Source organism: Enhydra lutris, unplaced genomic scaffold (assembly GCF_002288905.1).
Source record: "Enhydra lutris kenyoni isolate GAN:26980312 unplaced genomic scaffold, ASM228890v2 scaffoldscaffold26, whole genome shotgun sequence".
In the NCBI taxonomy this organism is placed as follows: Eukaryota; Metazoa; Chordata; class Mammalia; order Carnivora; family Mustelidae; genus Enhydra; species Enhydra lutris.
Genome location: NW_019154110.1, coordinates 26,698,083 through 26,710,741, shown reverse-complemented (window position 1 = coordinate 26,710,741; position 12,659 = coordinate 26,698,083). Strand labels below are relative to the sequence as shown.

Below are 12,659 nucleotides of genomic sequence, written 5' to 3'. Positions count from 1 at the left end.
CCCAGTCCTGTGGACTCCGAAGAGGCGGTGCCCGCCAGCCGTCTGGACGGACTCTCCAGATGGACTACAAGTCCCAGCAGCACCTGAGTCCCGCCCCTGGGGGCGGAGCTATACCGGGCAGCGAATTGGAAGGAGCTCTGGCGCTCAGGCTAGGGAACGCGTGTGACCAATCGCGGGACCTCTCGCGCCGTGAGCCGATGGGGGCGGGGAGAAGTCCGTAGGGGCCAGGACAAAAGCCGGATTCCGGGCGGCTGCCTGAGGCTGGAGCGCTACGGGCTTTGGACGCTGAGGCGGGGCCTGCGGAAGGAGCGCCGCGCACGGACTCTTGCAGAGAGGTTAGTAGCGGGCAGCTGCTTTCGCGGGAGGGACCCCACCTGCCCCAGGAGCTTCCCGCCTCCCTCCCCCAACCCGGAACCGCCTTCCCGGACGCCGGCTTGGTGCTCACGTGTCGTCGCTGCACCTGCTTAGAAGTTTTGGGGGTATTCGCTTTAGGTTAGCCTTCGCTCGGAACCCCGGCCGGTGGCCGCGTGTCGACTACCCCACCCCCACTCTCCCGCATTCCAGTTTCTGGGAGTTTGCACAAGGTGTGCCGTCGTCCTGGCTTCTCTTCCCTCCGCCAAACTGCATTTGCACCATCCAGGCGCCCCTTACCCCGACCGGGGCCGGACCTCGAGCCTCTTCGGGCTTTCGCGGGCTCCCTGTTGTCCCCATCCGGGTCTCCCCACCGGATGCGGAGGACGGGAAGTAGAAAGAGTGGTGGCCACTCGCCCCACTCCTACCCGGGCACAGGCCCTTCCTCTATTTTTTGTGGAGAGTCGACTGAGTCTCGCGCCGAGAAAGTGGAGGAGCGAGCGGGGCGCACAGCCTTGGCGGGCCACGCGGTGCCGGGCTGCTCCAGGTTGCCCGAGGCCTGGCCTCGTCGCCAGGACTTGCCTGTGGGGCAGCGGCGCAGGAAGGACTCTCCTCGCTCTGGAGGTGCCGTCGCGCCCAGCGTCTAAGCGACAGATGGCCGGGGTGTCAGTCTCCCTCCCCACCTCAGGCGCTGACGCGGAGCCCGGCCGAGGCTGGATCCTGAAGGAGCCCGAGGATTCTGCCGCCGCCCTCCTGTAGGGCCTGGCAGAGGGCCAGACCCAGCGCCGGCTGCCCTCTCCAACCTTGGCAGATACTGTGCAATACCGAGGACTTCTGCCATTGGGCGGTCCCCTGGGGTCTGCATGGCAGGAGGACTTTGGAGAGCGGGGAGGAGCAGTGCATGGCAGTTTGGCCAGGCAGCCCACTCCTTCCACTCTTCAACTTTGCTCTTTCAGCCAGCGCAGGTCCTTGAATATCTGAAGTACTGGGTGAGGGAAAGCTGCTAGACCCCAGCTGCCCAGGGCTGGTGATTTTCATTTCTGAGCAACAGAATTTCTGTTCAACAGCGTGGGCCAGCGTGATGGGAAGAGCCCTTGGACATGGGGCAGCGGGTGTCTCTGCCTCCGTTCTGACACTATGTTTGCTGCAATAGGGGACCCTCACAGAGTTCTGCCTCTCCCCTTCACCCCAGGAATTGCTTGTCCTCTCAAAAACAAAACCCACACCAATACTATGGAAGCTAATCTAGAAATGAGTGCTCTTTGTCCAGAGAGAGACCCTAAGTAGCATCCCCAGTGCTTCCTCTGCACTGGCTGTGTCCCAGCCGTGCGTTCCTGGGGCACAGGCTCCTTTCATTCAGCCTTGCTGTGGGTTGCTTCAGTCCTCAGTGGCTGCTGTGGAGGAACCCAGTCCTGAGTCACTTACCTGTCTCTAGAAAAGACCCCATTCAGCTCATAAAGTCCTTCCCTCTGGGAGATAGAGTGAGAGAGAAAGAGAGAGTGTGTATTTGTGATCAAGTTCCTTGACATGATGACCCCCAAATGATTTACACTTCTACTTGTTATTAGATGACCGTTCCTGGGGCCCCAAAGCAGACCCCTGGGATCTTAGCTCTGTCCTTAAAACCCCTATCATCAATTCGACAGCATATTCAGTTCTTGGGGAGGCAGCCTAAGACTTCGGTGGGGTGGATCCCCAGACCCAGATTGGTCTACACTTTTTTTTAACACTTAAGTCCCAGTGTCACTAGAGTAGATGCTCTTAACAGGTGGTCTGTGGTCACAATCATAAGCACCTTAAAATGATATCCAGGGTCAGGTAGGGGCACATTTTTCTGGGCTTCAGGTGCTCAGGAGTCTGAGACCTCAAATGGGTTAAGAGTCACTGTCCTAGAGAGACTTCTGGGACCCCTCTGAATATTTCATTTGCAAATTTTCTCCCACCCTGGCTACTCCCTGGGTTTGTGAGCCTTACCCTGCATTGGTGACTATGCAGAGGCCAGATTCTCTCCCCACTGTTACTCTGTCGTAAATCCTGTCTTGGCCTTGAAAGGGTCTGCCCCATCTAAGCCAAAGTGCTCTGGTGGCATATCTGTTATTTTGGTAAGCTGGCAAATCTGTTCTATCCTGTATCGTCCCCATGTTGTGTCTCCTTACCCCACCCCCCAATACCCAGTAGAAATGAACTCTTGGGTCTGAGATTTGATCTGGGGCTCAATAAGTTGGAGATTTTTCAGCCTAGAACATCCCTTTTCTCAGCCTTATCCTTTGCCTGCTTTGGAAGGTGCCAGATTGGGGGGTGGGGGTTGAGACATTGTTCTGGTAGTGTGTATCAGACTGCTGTCTGCTGGGGAGGCTTAGCTGAGGGGCTCCTTCGTCCTGGAGTTTGATGTGTCTGAACTGCTAAGGGTGATCAGCAGCTGCCCTGAGTCTCCTTTCCCTGTCCGATCTGCCCTGGGTTGCACTCTGTTTGGGAGGTGAGGGCAGGTGTACCCATCTGATTTCAGGACCAGTTTTTCTGGTCTGAAGTCAAGAAGGTTGGGAAATGGAGCTGGAGTGGGTGGGGGGTGGAGGACTGTGGGACACTGGGGCCAGCTGAGGCATCGCCTTTGGAAACTTATGTTGAGTTGGAGCTGGAAGTCATCTCAGGGGAAGGCCAGAAAAGGGAACATTTCTTTTAAGCCCCTTCCCAGCTACCCCACTTTGGGCCAGACACCAGACTGAAAGCACCCATTGTGCTAAGCTGGAGACTAGCGGGGAGGCTGAGGGGGCCAGCCAAGCCAGGCTTAGAACCTGAAGCCCCAGCCTAGCCAGTTGGGAGAGAAGTGGAGTATGGCCTCTGGAACTTTGGCCTTCCCCCGAGCTGGGGATGGAGACCAACCTTCCTGGGTGTATAAACGAGCCCAGTCTCTAACCCCACCCTCCTTCATTTGAACTTGACTTTTCTTCCCCAGCAATTTCAGCAGCTTCAGTTCTGGATCTTCGTGGGAGAGATTGGAATGACTTTTCCTGATCTGGCCAAACTCTCAGCATGAATGATGGTTTGCTTTCCCTCCGCTTGCCTCTGTTCCTCTTCCCAACTTGCTTCTCTCTCTACCCAAGAGAGAATGGATGTGTCAGGGCACAGCAGTGGGAGTGGGGGAAGATAAAGAAATTGTCATCACAGACCCTTCTGTGAGGTGAAGGGGGACACGGCCTGGTCCTGGGAGAAAAGACTGAGGTGTGAGGTTGTCTGGGGACCACGAGTAAGAGGTTTTGGGTTCAAGTCCTGCATCCCCCTGCTTATTAGTTTGACTTTTTGGGCAAGTTACCTTAATTCCTCTGAGCTTTTAGTCCTCATCTAAGAAATAGGTATATTTCAGTGTGCCTCACAGGAGTGTGTCCATGTGTTTGACAGAGGATGACTTCTGCCTTCTCCCCCAGCTCTGGCTCAGTTAGAAGTGACCAGTATAGGGCAGTCCCTAGAGAGACCTGTGTTTTGCTTAGAGCTGGGTGATTCAGTGGGGTGGGTGGGATGCACTGAAGGTCACTGTTCCCCTGCCCTGTGTCTGCTCTGAACTCAGGGGTGGGAGTCTAGTGTCCTGGGAGAAATAAACTCTGAGATGACGCTTCCTCTTGGCTCCTCGGGGGCTTGATCCTGCCTTAGGTTAAGTAACACCCGCCTGGCCCTCAGCCTGGTGAGGAGTATAAGTGTGTGAAGTGGGTGAGTCTGTGTGTGGGGTAGACAAAACCTGTAGGGGGAGTAAAGGCAGCATTGCACAATTCTGGCTGGGTGCCCCATAGGTCACAGTACCAAAGGGGTGTTCCAGTGTCTGTGTGGGACCTCGGGTGGGACCAGTGCTCCGGTTTGGATCACACCACTGATATTCCTGTCTCCCCATCCAGCTGCCTTTTGTTCCAAGATAAATGTAAGCTGGTTTGCTGAGAAGAAGTAAGAGACAGGGTTGAGGCCAAGAGTCCCGGGGAAGATGCCACCTTTGTCTTTCTCCATCATCTTCTCTCTCCCAACATTTCCTGATCCTCCTTTCTGGCCCTCAGAAGTGCTCATTGAGATCTCCCTTCCATCCCTCCTGCTGCGCCAGTCCTCATTCCCTCTCTTGAGGAGCACCGAGATCTGGTTTTATTGTCTGGGGGCCACTGGACATGGGTCTGTTTCCCCTGCCCCTTCCCACCAGCTCCTGTTCCCCCACCAGGTAGAGCAGGTCCCTCTGCAGCCATGTCGGCCAAGGCGATTTCGGAGCAGACTGGCAAAGAACTCCTTTACAAGTACATCTGCACCACCTCGGCCATCCAGAACCGGTTCAAGTATGCCCGGGTCACCCCTGACACAGACTGGGCCCGTCTGCTGCAAGACCACCCTTGGCTCCTCAGCCAGGTGAGCCCACCCTCGCCGGACCCTTCTTCCGTGCCCGGGGTCAGAGGAAGAGGAAGGATGGGTTTGGTGGAGACGGCATAGCAGGTCATGTGATGGCAGACTGCCCACATCGTTGGGCAGCATGCAGTGGGCCGAGCGTTTCAGGTTCTGCTGTGGGCCCCACATGTCAAGGTGCCCTGGGAGAGCACGTGGGCTTGGAGCTAGAAAGACTGGAGTCCAGATCGAAGCTCTCTGTTGATAAACCATGTGGCCCGAAGCAAGCCATTTTACCTTTCTTGAGTGTCCGGTTCCCCGTCTGTCGGATGGGTGGAACACTCACCCTGTGAGCTGTCAGGATCAGCAGTAATGTCTGGAAAGCGTCCAGTGTGCCAGCCGGCACTTGGTCGATGCTCAGGAAAAGTAGGTGTGTGCCCCACTCCCCCAGGTGGACACAGCAGGAGTGTCACAGGTCTGTGAGGAAGTGTGCTGTGGGCTCTGTGTAGAGTGGCCAACAGCCTTGGGTGGCCAGCGTGGAGTTGAGCCTCCTCTGTCCGGCTCCCTGCAGGGCCACTGTTGGGAAGGGGAGACTTCCTGGGCTGGACCCAGAGAGCAGGACCAGGACCCATGGTGGCTTCTGGGGGTGCGTGTTCCGTCCCGCCGCCTCAGGAGGTGGTGCCTCCCCTGGCTCGCAGTGTGTGAGCGGCGCTTAGGGGCTACTTGCTGGCCTTATCGGCAGGATCGAGCTCCGGGATGGAACTGACCAGATCTCTAAGGTCCTTTGTCACCCCAGGGCTATCTCTCTGCCCCTCCTTTTGGAGCACAGGTGCTGGTCCATATTCTGAGGACTTCATGGTTCAGTGAAGCTAAGATAGCACATAGGGAGGTTAGGGAATCACTCATTCAGCTGGTACTCCGTGCCAGGCCCCATTCTGGGCCTGGATGGCTCTAGATCCCTGGCTGTCAAAAGAAAGGTGTAGGGGCGCCTGGGTGGCTCAGTGGGTTAAGCCTCTGCCTTCAGCTCAGGTCATGATCCCAGGGTCCTGGGATCAAGCCCCGCATAGGGCTCTCTGCTCAGCAGGGAGCCTGCTTCCTCCTCTCTCTCTCTGCCTGCCTGTCATCTCTCTCTCTGTCAAATAAATAAAAACTTAAAAAAAAAGAAAAGAAAAGAAAGGTCTAGGCTGGGATAGGGGAGGGAAGCTTCCAGGAGTTGACCTAAAGAATGGATAAGTGGATTGGAAGCCATGCAGGCTGTCCTGTGCTTTGGGACCCCGAACTATAGCCTTTGACTCTCCTCTTTCTTTCCTTGCTCTAAGTACCAACCCCTCTCGTTCCAGAGCTTGGTGGTCAAGCCAGACCAGCTGATCAAACGGCGTGGAAAGCTAGGCCTTGTGGGAGTCAACCTCACTTTGGAAGGCGTTAAGTCCTGGCTGAAACCACGGCTGGGGCAGGAGACCACTGTGAGTGCATGGGGACAGGCCGGGGTGGAGGCGATGTGGGAACGGAAGCAGATGCGGTCACCTCCAGATAAGGAGGGTGCGTGGATCACCCCGCACCCAGCCACCCTGCAGTGTGGGGAGGGCGAGGGTCCCACAGGGCTGACTTGAGCAGGAGGGCCAGGCCTGCTGATCGCTTCCAGCTCTGCCATCGGTGAATGGCAAGATGGGCTGCAGAGGTCACCCCAACACAGTTCCTGGCCAGGTGGAAATGGTCTGTTTCTTAAAGGCAAACGTGGAAATGGGTCTCTAAGGCCCTTTCTGGGAATTCTGTTCTTTTCGGCAGCTTGTGACGTGTCTATCTAAGAGGGTGGGTAAGAAGTTCCAGAAAGAAGAGGCAGACTCGTTTAGGCAGAGACATTATGGGGCCAAGAGCCTCGGATGAGGCTGTGAATACTGAAGGGTAAATTCGGTTCTTCGCTTCTCCCAGCTTGGTGGTTAATGCCAGCTCTAGAGATGAGCGTTAAAGGGAGAGATGGTTTGGGAAAAGCTAGAAGAGGCTCGGGGATAAAATTGCAGTTCTCCTTCTTGCTATTAAAAGGGGCTGGGGAACAGAAAAGGGGGAGGGGGCTGAGGTGTCCCCGAGACTGGGGAGGGTGTGCTGTCCCTTCTTGGGTGACTGTGACCAGGAGTGTGCTGTCCTCTCCCTTGGCAGTCCCGGAAGTAGGATGAGGATGGTAGTGGAGCCAGCTTCCTCTCTTTCTGGGCTTTCTGAAATCAGCTCTTCGTGGTAATTTCCCAGTTTCTGGCTCTTGGAGTAAAGAGGGCTTTTGAAAGTCACCCGTGGACCTGGGGGCGGAGGGTTCTTGACTGGCCTTTGTGCTTGCATGCCTGTGGGGAGAGGACCGCAGGGTTGGGGGCTGAGTGGTACCCCCACGGCGGTCCTCATGCTCCCTTCTCCTCGGCTGGCTGTTGGGAGGGGGATGTCAGCGCCGGCAGGAGCGGGTCATTACCTCTGACGGATCACTTTCTGGTCCCTGACTCAGTAGTGACGCATGCAGGCGGGCGGGGGCTTCGGGACACACTGGGATGAGGGTTGTCTCACTTCAGCGGCCGCCAGGAACACACTCAAACTGATTAGCTCTGCAGGCCTGTTGTCCTCAGCCAGGAAAGTGTGCGTGAAGTTTTCCCCGTCAAGCTCTCACCACCACCACCCCCCGCCCCGCCCCCATCACCGCCTTCCGCTCCCATCCCTGCTCATTCCTTGGGCCTGGACTTCAATCCTTGGTCTGGGTCTCTCTACTTGAGCTCTGGGATGGAGAGCCTTGATTGGTCTGGGCTCTTTAATTTGTGCGACTGATGGCAGGAGGGAGAGGACTCCTGATGTCTGTGCTTCAGGGCTGGGGCAGCGTTATCAGCCCAGCTCATTTTGTCACCCTCGAGAGGAGGCAGAACAAGAAGGTGTGAGGTCAATACACTTCCAGGTGTGGCCGCCACAAGGGCAGTGGGCGGAAGAGGGGGATCTCGTGGAGACTGCTGTAGCTTAGGGGTCTGGACACATTGCCCTGGTTTCTGGAAAAATCTCTCTCTGTCAGATGTTGTGGCCCTAGTACTTGGGCCCCCCCTCCGATGGGATGGCCGGGTGGAGGGAGCAGAGGGCAGCTGTCCTGCTCTGGGGAGCAAGGCCTGCTGTCCATCTAGACTTCAGCTTCCTCAATCCCTACAGGTGGGCAAGGCCAGAGGCTTCCTCAAGAATTTTCTGATCGAGCCCTTCGTTCCCCACAGTCAGGTATGTGTGAGGTAGCTACAAGCTGGATCCTTTCCCTCCCTTTGTGTTTGTTGACCCTAAAATGCGAAAGGAAGAAATCAAGCTGCTGGAGAAAAGTCAAAGGGACCACAGTCTCTGAAGTTGTACCTAGGGTCTGAGGGCACCATGGAGCAGGGAGGCCAGAGATGGAGCAGGGAGGAGTGGGCGTTGGTCACAGAGAGGGCCGCTCAGTGCTGGGATGAGAAGGACTTGAAGGCGGGCACCCTTCCCCAGGTCAGGTCCCCGTGCCTGAGGCTGGACTGTCAGCCAGCTAGGCAGTGGCCTCTTCTCTCCCCTTCCTCCAAGGGGAAGATGGTGCGCAGGTATCCTGGGTGAGTGCTCTAGGGCTTTAGAAATGAGACCGCAGGGGTTGAACTCACCAGTTCAGTGCTCCTCAACCGCGTGGTGCTGCCTTCCCCTTCAAGGCAGAGGAGTTCTACGTCTGCATCTATGCTACCCGAGAAGGGGACTACGTCCTGTTCCACCATGAAGGTGGGGTGGATGTGGGCGACGTGGACGCCAAAGCCCAGAAAATGCTCGTCGGCGTGGACAAGAAACTGAATCCTGAGGATGTCAAGAAACACCTGTTGGTCCATGCTCCTGGAGACAAGAAAGAGTTGAGTGAGAGGGAGGGCTGGCAGGCGGTGGCAGGGGGGCGGTAGCGGCTGACAGCTCTGGGCACGGAGCAGGGAAGGCAAGGCCGGCTTCCCTGTGTGGGCGTCCACCCTGCCTCACCCCAGCATCTGGGTGGGAGAGTAGGCTCAGTCCTTCCCTGTCCCGAGGAGGGTGTTGGGGGCTGACGGGAGGCCGGCTCAGACTGAAACACGCTGTCTGTGTCTGTCACCTCACTGCCCCTGTCTGTCTGGCACTGCCGCCTCCAGCTTCGTGCCTGACAGCTCCTTTCCGCCTCAGTGGCTGAAGAGTGATGTCCAGAGAGCAGGGTTTACTGAGGAAAGAGAGAGGTTGGCAGGGCCAGTATGGGGAAGTGGAGCTGTCCGTGGCAGTGAGAGATTGCTGTGGGGAGGGAGTGTTGGGGGGCTGCTGAGCCTGCTCCCTGGCTCCCTGAGGACTGACCAGCCCTCTCTCCTTCCTCCTTTAGGATTCTGGCCAGTTTTATCTCCGGCCTCTTCAATTTCTATGAGGATTTATATTTTACCTACCTCGAGATCAACCCCCTTGGTAACTGGCTGTGTTGGGGGAGGGAGGGTGCTGAGCAAGGGGCAGTCATAACAGGGTCCCAGTGCCTGTGGTAACCCTGGCCTTGACCTTCGGAACATCAGACCGCCCTCCCCCGCCCCCACTGGTAGAGGGCACTATAGACTGGTGTATGTTTGCGGAGGGATGTCTGGGCTCAGGGAGTACAGTCTCCTGTTTCTGAACTCTCAGAAAACAGAGGTTATCCCTCTTCTAAACCAACTCCAGCTTTCTTTGATTTTAATTTCTTCTGTGATGGGGAAGTCCTGATTTTGACCTGGCTCTCTGCTGTGGTTATTCCTGCCAGTGGCTTAAGCCGAGCTACCAGGATTCGGGCTGCCTCTGCACTGACCTGACCACTCAGGCCCTTCTGTCCCCTCAGTGCCCCTGGAGCAGCTCCCAGGGGTGGGTCCGTCACTGAGCTTCAAGGCTGGGAAGACATTAGTCCTAGCCTCTGGGCTGTGAGGGAGGAAGGTGGTATGAGCTGGCTCTGGCCAGGGCTGCTCAGGGCAAAGTCTGATTCCAGATTCCAGCTGGGGATGCAGCCCCTAGAAGGAACCAGATGGCTCTGTGCTAACTTCATTAGCTAAATGGCCCTGGGGTAAAGGGAGGGTGCGTATCCACTTAGTCAGCAGTAAATGAATCATGGCTGGGGGCCCAGTGCACCCCGTGGCTTCTCACTCACCTAGACACTTAAGGCTTCCCATAGCCAACCCCAGGACATGGATATGTCCACCCCTGGGTGGGGGGTTGTCTCCCAACAGCAGCCTGAACCTTAACACTTTTCGTTTTAAGGGCAAGGCTGTGGAAGGGTGAATGATTAGGTTGAAGGCGTGGAATGTAGCATTTAAGAAAAAGTTGAAAAATTGCCACGGTGAGATCATCCAGTAGTGGCAGCCAACGAGGAGATGGGCATGGCCGCATGACGCCATGCCTTTCTTTGATGCACAGGGAAGGCTGGGCCTTAACTTAGATCGCTGGATGACAATCCAGAGTGCTCAGAATTGCGAGATTCCAGGTTGATGCCATACTTCTGAGAAAGAATGGATAGGACGTACGCCTGGAATCCGTGGTCCCTGTGCAGAGAAAGAGTTCGAGACAGAATTTGACGATTTCATAGAATGTCTGCTTCGGCAGAAAACAATGGAACGTCTAAGTGACGTCAGGAGGCAGCAGGATAAACTAATAAAGGAAGGAAAGTATGTGCCTCCACCTCCCCACGTGGGATCCCAGACCCGGAGCAGCTCTGGAGGCTGATTTTCTTGTTCTCTCTTCTCCCCAGGAAAGTTCAGTTACTAAAAACCTCTTTGTGAAAGTGTCTAAAAATAAAGGCTTGCTCTATCCTGTTTAAAAAAAAAAAATTGCCAAGGCAAAAGGCTCCTGGGTGGCTTGGTTAGTTAAGATTCCAACTCCTGATTTCTGCTCAGGTCATGATCTCATAGGTCATGGGATTGGGGGGTGGGGCTCAGCACTCAGCAGGGAGTCTGCTTCTTTCCTTCTCCTTCTCCTTCTGCCCCTCCCCCGACTTGCACATGCCCCCCCCATAAATACATACATACGTACGTACATACATAAATGAATAAATAGTTTTTAAAAATTGTCATGGCAACTAAAACAGACTTCCCTGTCATTTTATCTATAGGTCAGAGCAGAGAGGGGTGGTCTTAAATTATTTATTTTTCTTTTAACGGGGTAAAAGTTGTGTGGAAGGGCCATCTGGTTTTTTTGTGGAGCTGGGTAGTTGCTGGGTCTGGGTGGGACCCCGGAGTGGGTGGTTGGTGTGTGGAGAAGCCTGTGGAGGGGTTTGGAGATTGGTGGTTGCCTCCACCCGGGGCCTGCCTCTGATTGCCTCTGCTTTTCTCACAGTTGTGACCAAAGATGGCGTCTATGTCCTTGACTTGGCGGCTAAGATAGATGCCACAGCGGACTACATCTGTAAAGTGAAGTGGGGTGATCTAGAGTTCCCTCCTCCCTTCGGGCGGGAGGCTTACCCAGAGGTAAGGCTGCTGTGGGGAGGAAGTGGAGGGTGAGGGGGCCCTGGGAGAAGGTGACTGGTCTCAGGGGAACATCGGGCACCACCACCACCACCACCACCCCTGCCACCATGGGCTATATATTTGGCAGGAAAGGAAGGTTGAGAACCATTTAATTTTCTTAAAACCCCAAAGGAGGTGGGGGTGGGAGTCAGCCAAGGCTCTGAATCCTGGCCAGAAATCCTTTTAGACTTCTCTCTCAATCAACCTCCCTGGGCTCTTAACTTGATTTGTCCATAATTCCAAGTGGCTCTTGCTAATCCTGCCGGAGGAAGGTAGTTCTCTTGGCCTCTTGCTGAGAATTTTAATTGCTCTTTCCCACCACCCCATCCTCTCAAGAGGTCCTCAGCAGGATCAGGCCTATGAGTCATAACCCAGGCCAGGGGAAGAGTCTGGGCTGGGAGAAGGGATGGGGCCTGTGATGAGCCAGGCAGGCAGACGTTGGGTGTGGGGGGCCGTGATAGTAGCAGGGTGACCTAGTGAGGCTTGGGACTTGGGCAGAGGGCCAGGGACTTGAGGTCAGAGACAAAGGAGTTGGGAAGTTTGTCCCCAGGCAGTGGCTGCGGCCATGCGTGATTTCAGTACCAGAGGACGTCCTCATGTTTCATCCCAGGTACTTAGGATCCTGCACAACTCCTCTCCCTGACTCTATTAAGGCTTCAGAACCTCCTTATGTATTTCCAGGGAAAGGGGCAGGGTCCCGGGACCCAGTGAAGGGGGTACCCCCAGGACCTACCTGTTGCTCTCTGGTCCCTAGGAGGCTTACATTGCAGACCTGGATGCCAAAAGTGGAGCGAGCCTGAAGCTGACCTTGCTGAACCCCAAGGGAAGAATCTGGACCATGGTGGCCGGAGGCGGTGCCTCAGTCGTGTACAGGTGACAGAGGGGCTGCTGCAGGGGGTGGCAGCCGGGTCTGCCCAGAGTCCACGTGTGCGTAGTCTGGATCAAATTACCTCCCCTCCGAGTAGGGCTTGGGAATCTTCATTTTCTCCCCTTGCTGCAGAACAGAGGCTCTGGTGAAAGCTTGTCCTCTATGCTGTCTTCTGCAACTTTCTTTTTTGCTTCCGAATGAGGTCGCTTTTATTAGTTTTAATCTTTGTAGTTAACAATACATGCTTCATGCAGAGGTGTAGTAAATACAGAGAAGAACCCGGAGGTCACCCTTGCCTGGCTGTTTCCCCACCCCTCCTTCCTTCCTTCCGGCTGTTTTAATGCCCGTGTATGTCTTCATACTTTCACACTTTATAGGAATATTAGGCTCATATTCTATACTCTTTGTGATAATTGGTGGTTTTTTGTTTAAAGCACAGTAGGGATCTGCTCGTTCCCAGGCAGGAGGCTGCTGCGTTCCCTTCTGTGCCTGGCTCGGTCCTCCTCTGGCTGCAACCATTTTACTCCTCCACTGGGCGGCCCGGCAGGGACTCCTGGCAGGGATTCCTGGAGTGCGTGGTTTTTCTTTATGTCTGGAAGCGCTTCTTGTTTCCTTGA

The 12,659-nt window shown here is 55.5% G+C and overlaps 1 protein-coding gene and 1 pseudogene across 2 annotated transcripts in view; both read left to right on the top strand.

The window, feature by feature from the left end:
- The first annotated feature begins 257 nt into the window (after positions 1–257).
- Positions 258–12,659, top strand: part of LOC111151216 (ATP citrate lyase) — a 42,469-nt gene continuing 30,067 nt past the window's right edge. The window contains exons 1-8 of one of the 2 annotated variants that reach the window (XM_022509010.1): positions 258–335; positions 4,544–4,725; positions 6,039–6,161; positions 7,864–7,926; positions 8,370–8,560; positions 9,044–9,123; positions 11,005–11,135; positions 11,929–12,047. In XM_022509010.1, coding sequence (XP_022364718.1) covers positions 4,567–4,725; positions 6,039–6,161; positions 7,864–7,926; positions 8,370–8,560; positions 9,044–9,123; positions 11,005–11,135; positions 11,929–12,047 — 866 coding nt within the window. In that variant the 5' untranslated portion in view covers positions 258–335; positions 4,544–4,566. Of the gene's footprint in view, positions 336–3,063; positions 3,160–4,543; positions 4,726–6,038; positions 6,162–7,863; positions 7,927–8,369; positions 8,561–9,043; positions 9,124–11,004; positions 11,136–11,928; positions 12,048–12,659 lie in introns of those variants that run through there. The other variant, XM_022509011.1, reaches the window with a different exon arrangement.
- On the top strand, positions 10,069–10,509 carry LOC111151217 (annotated as a pseudogene).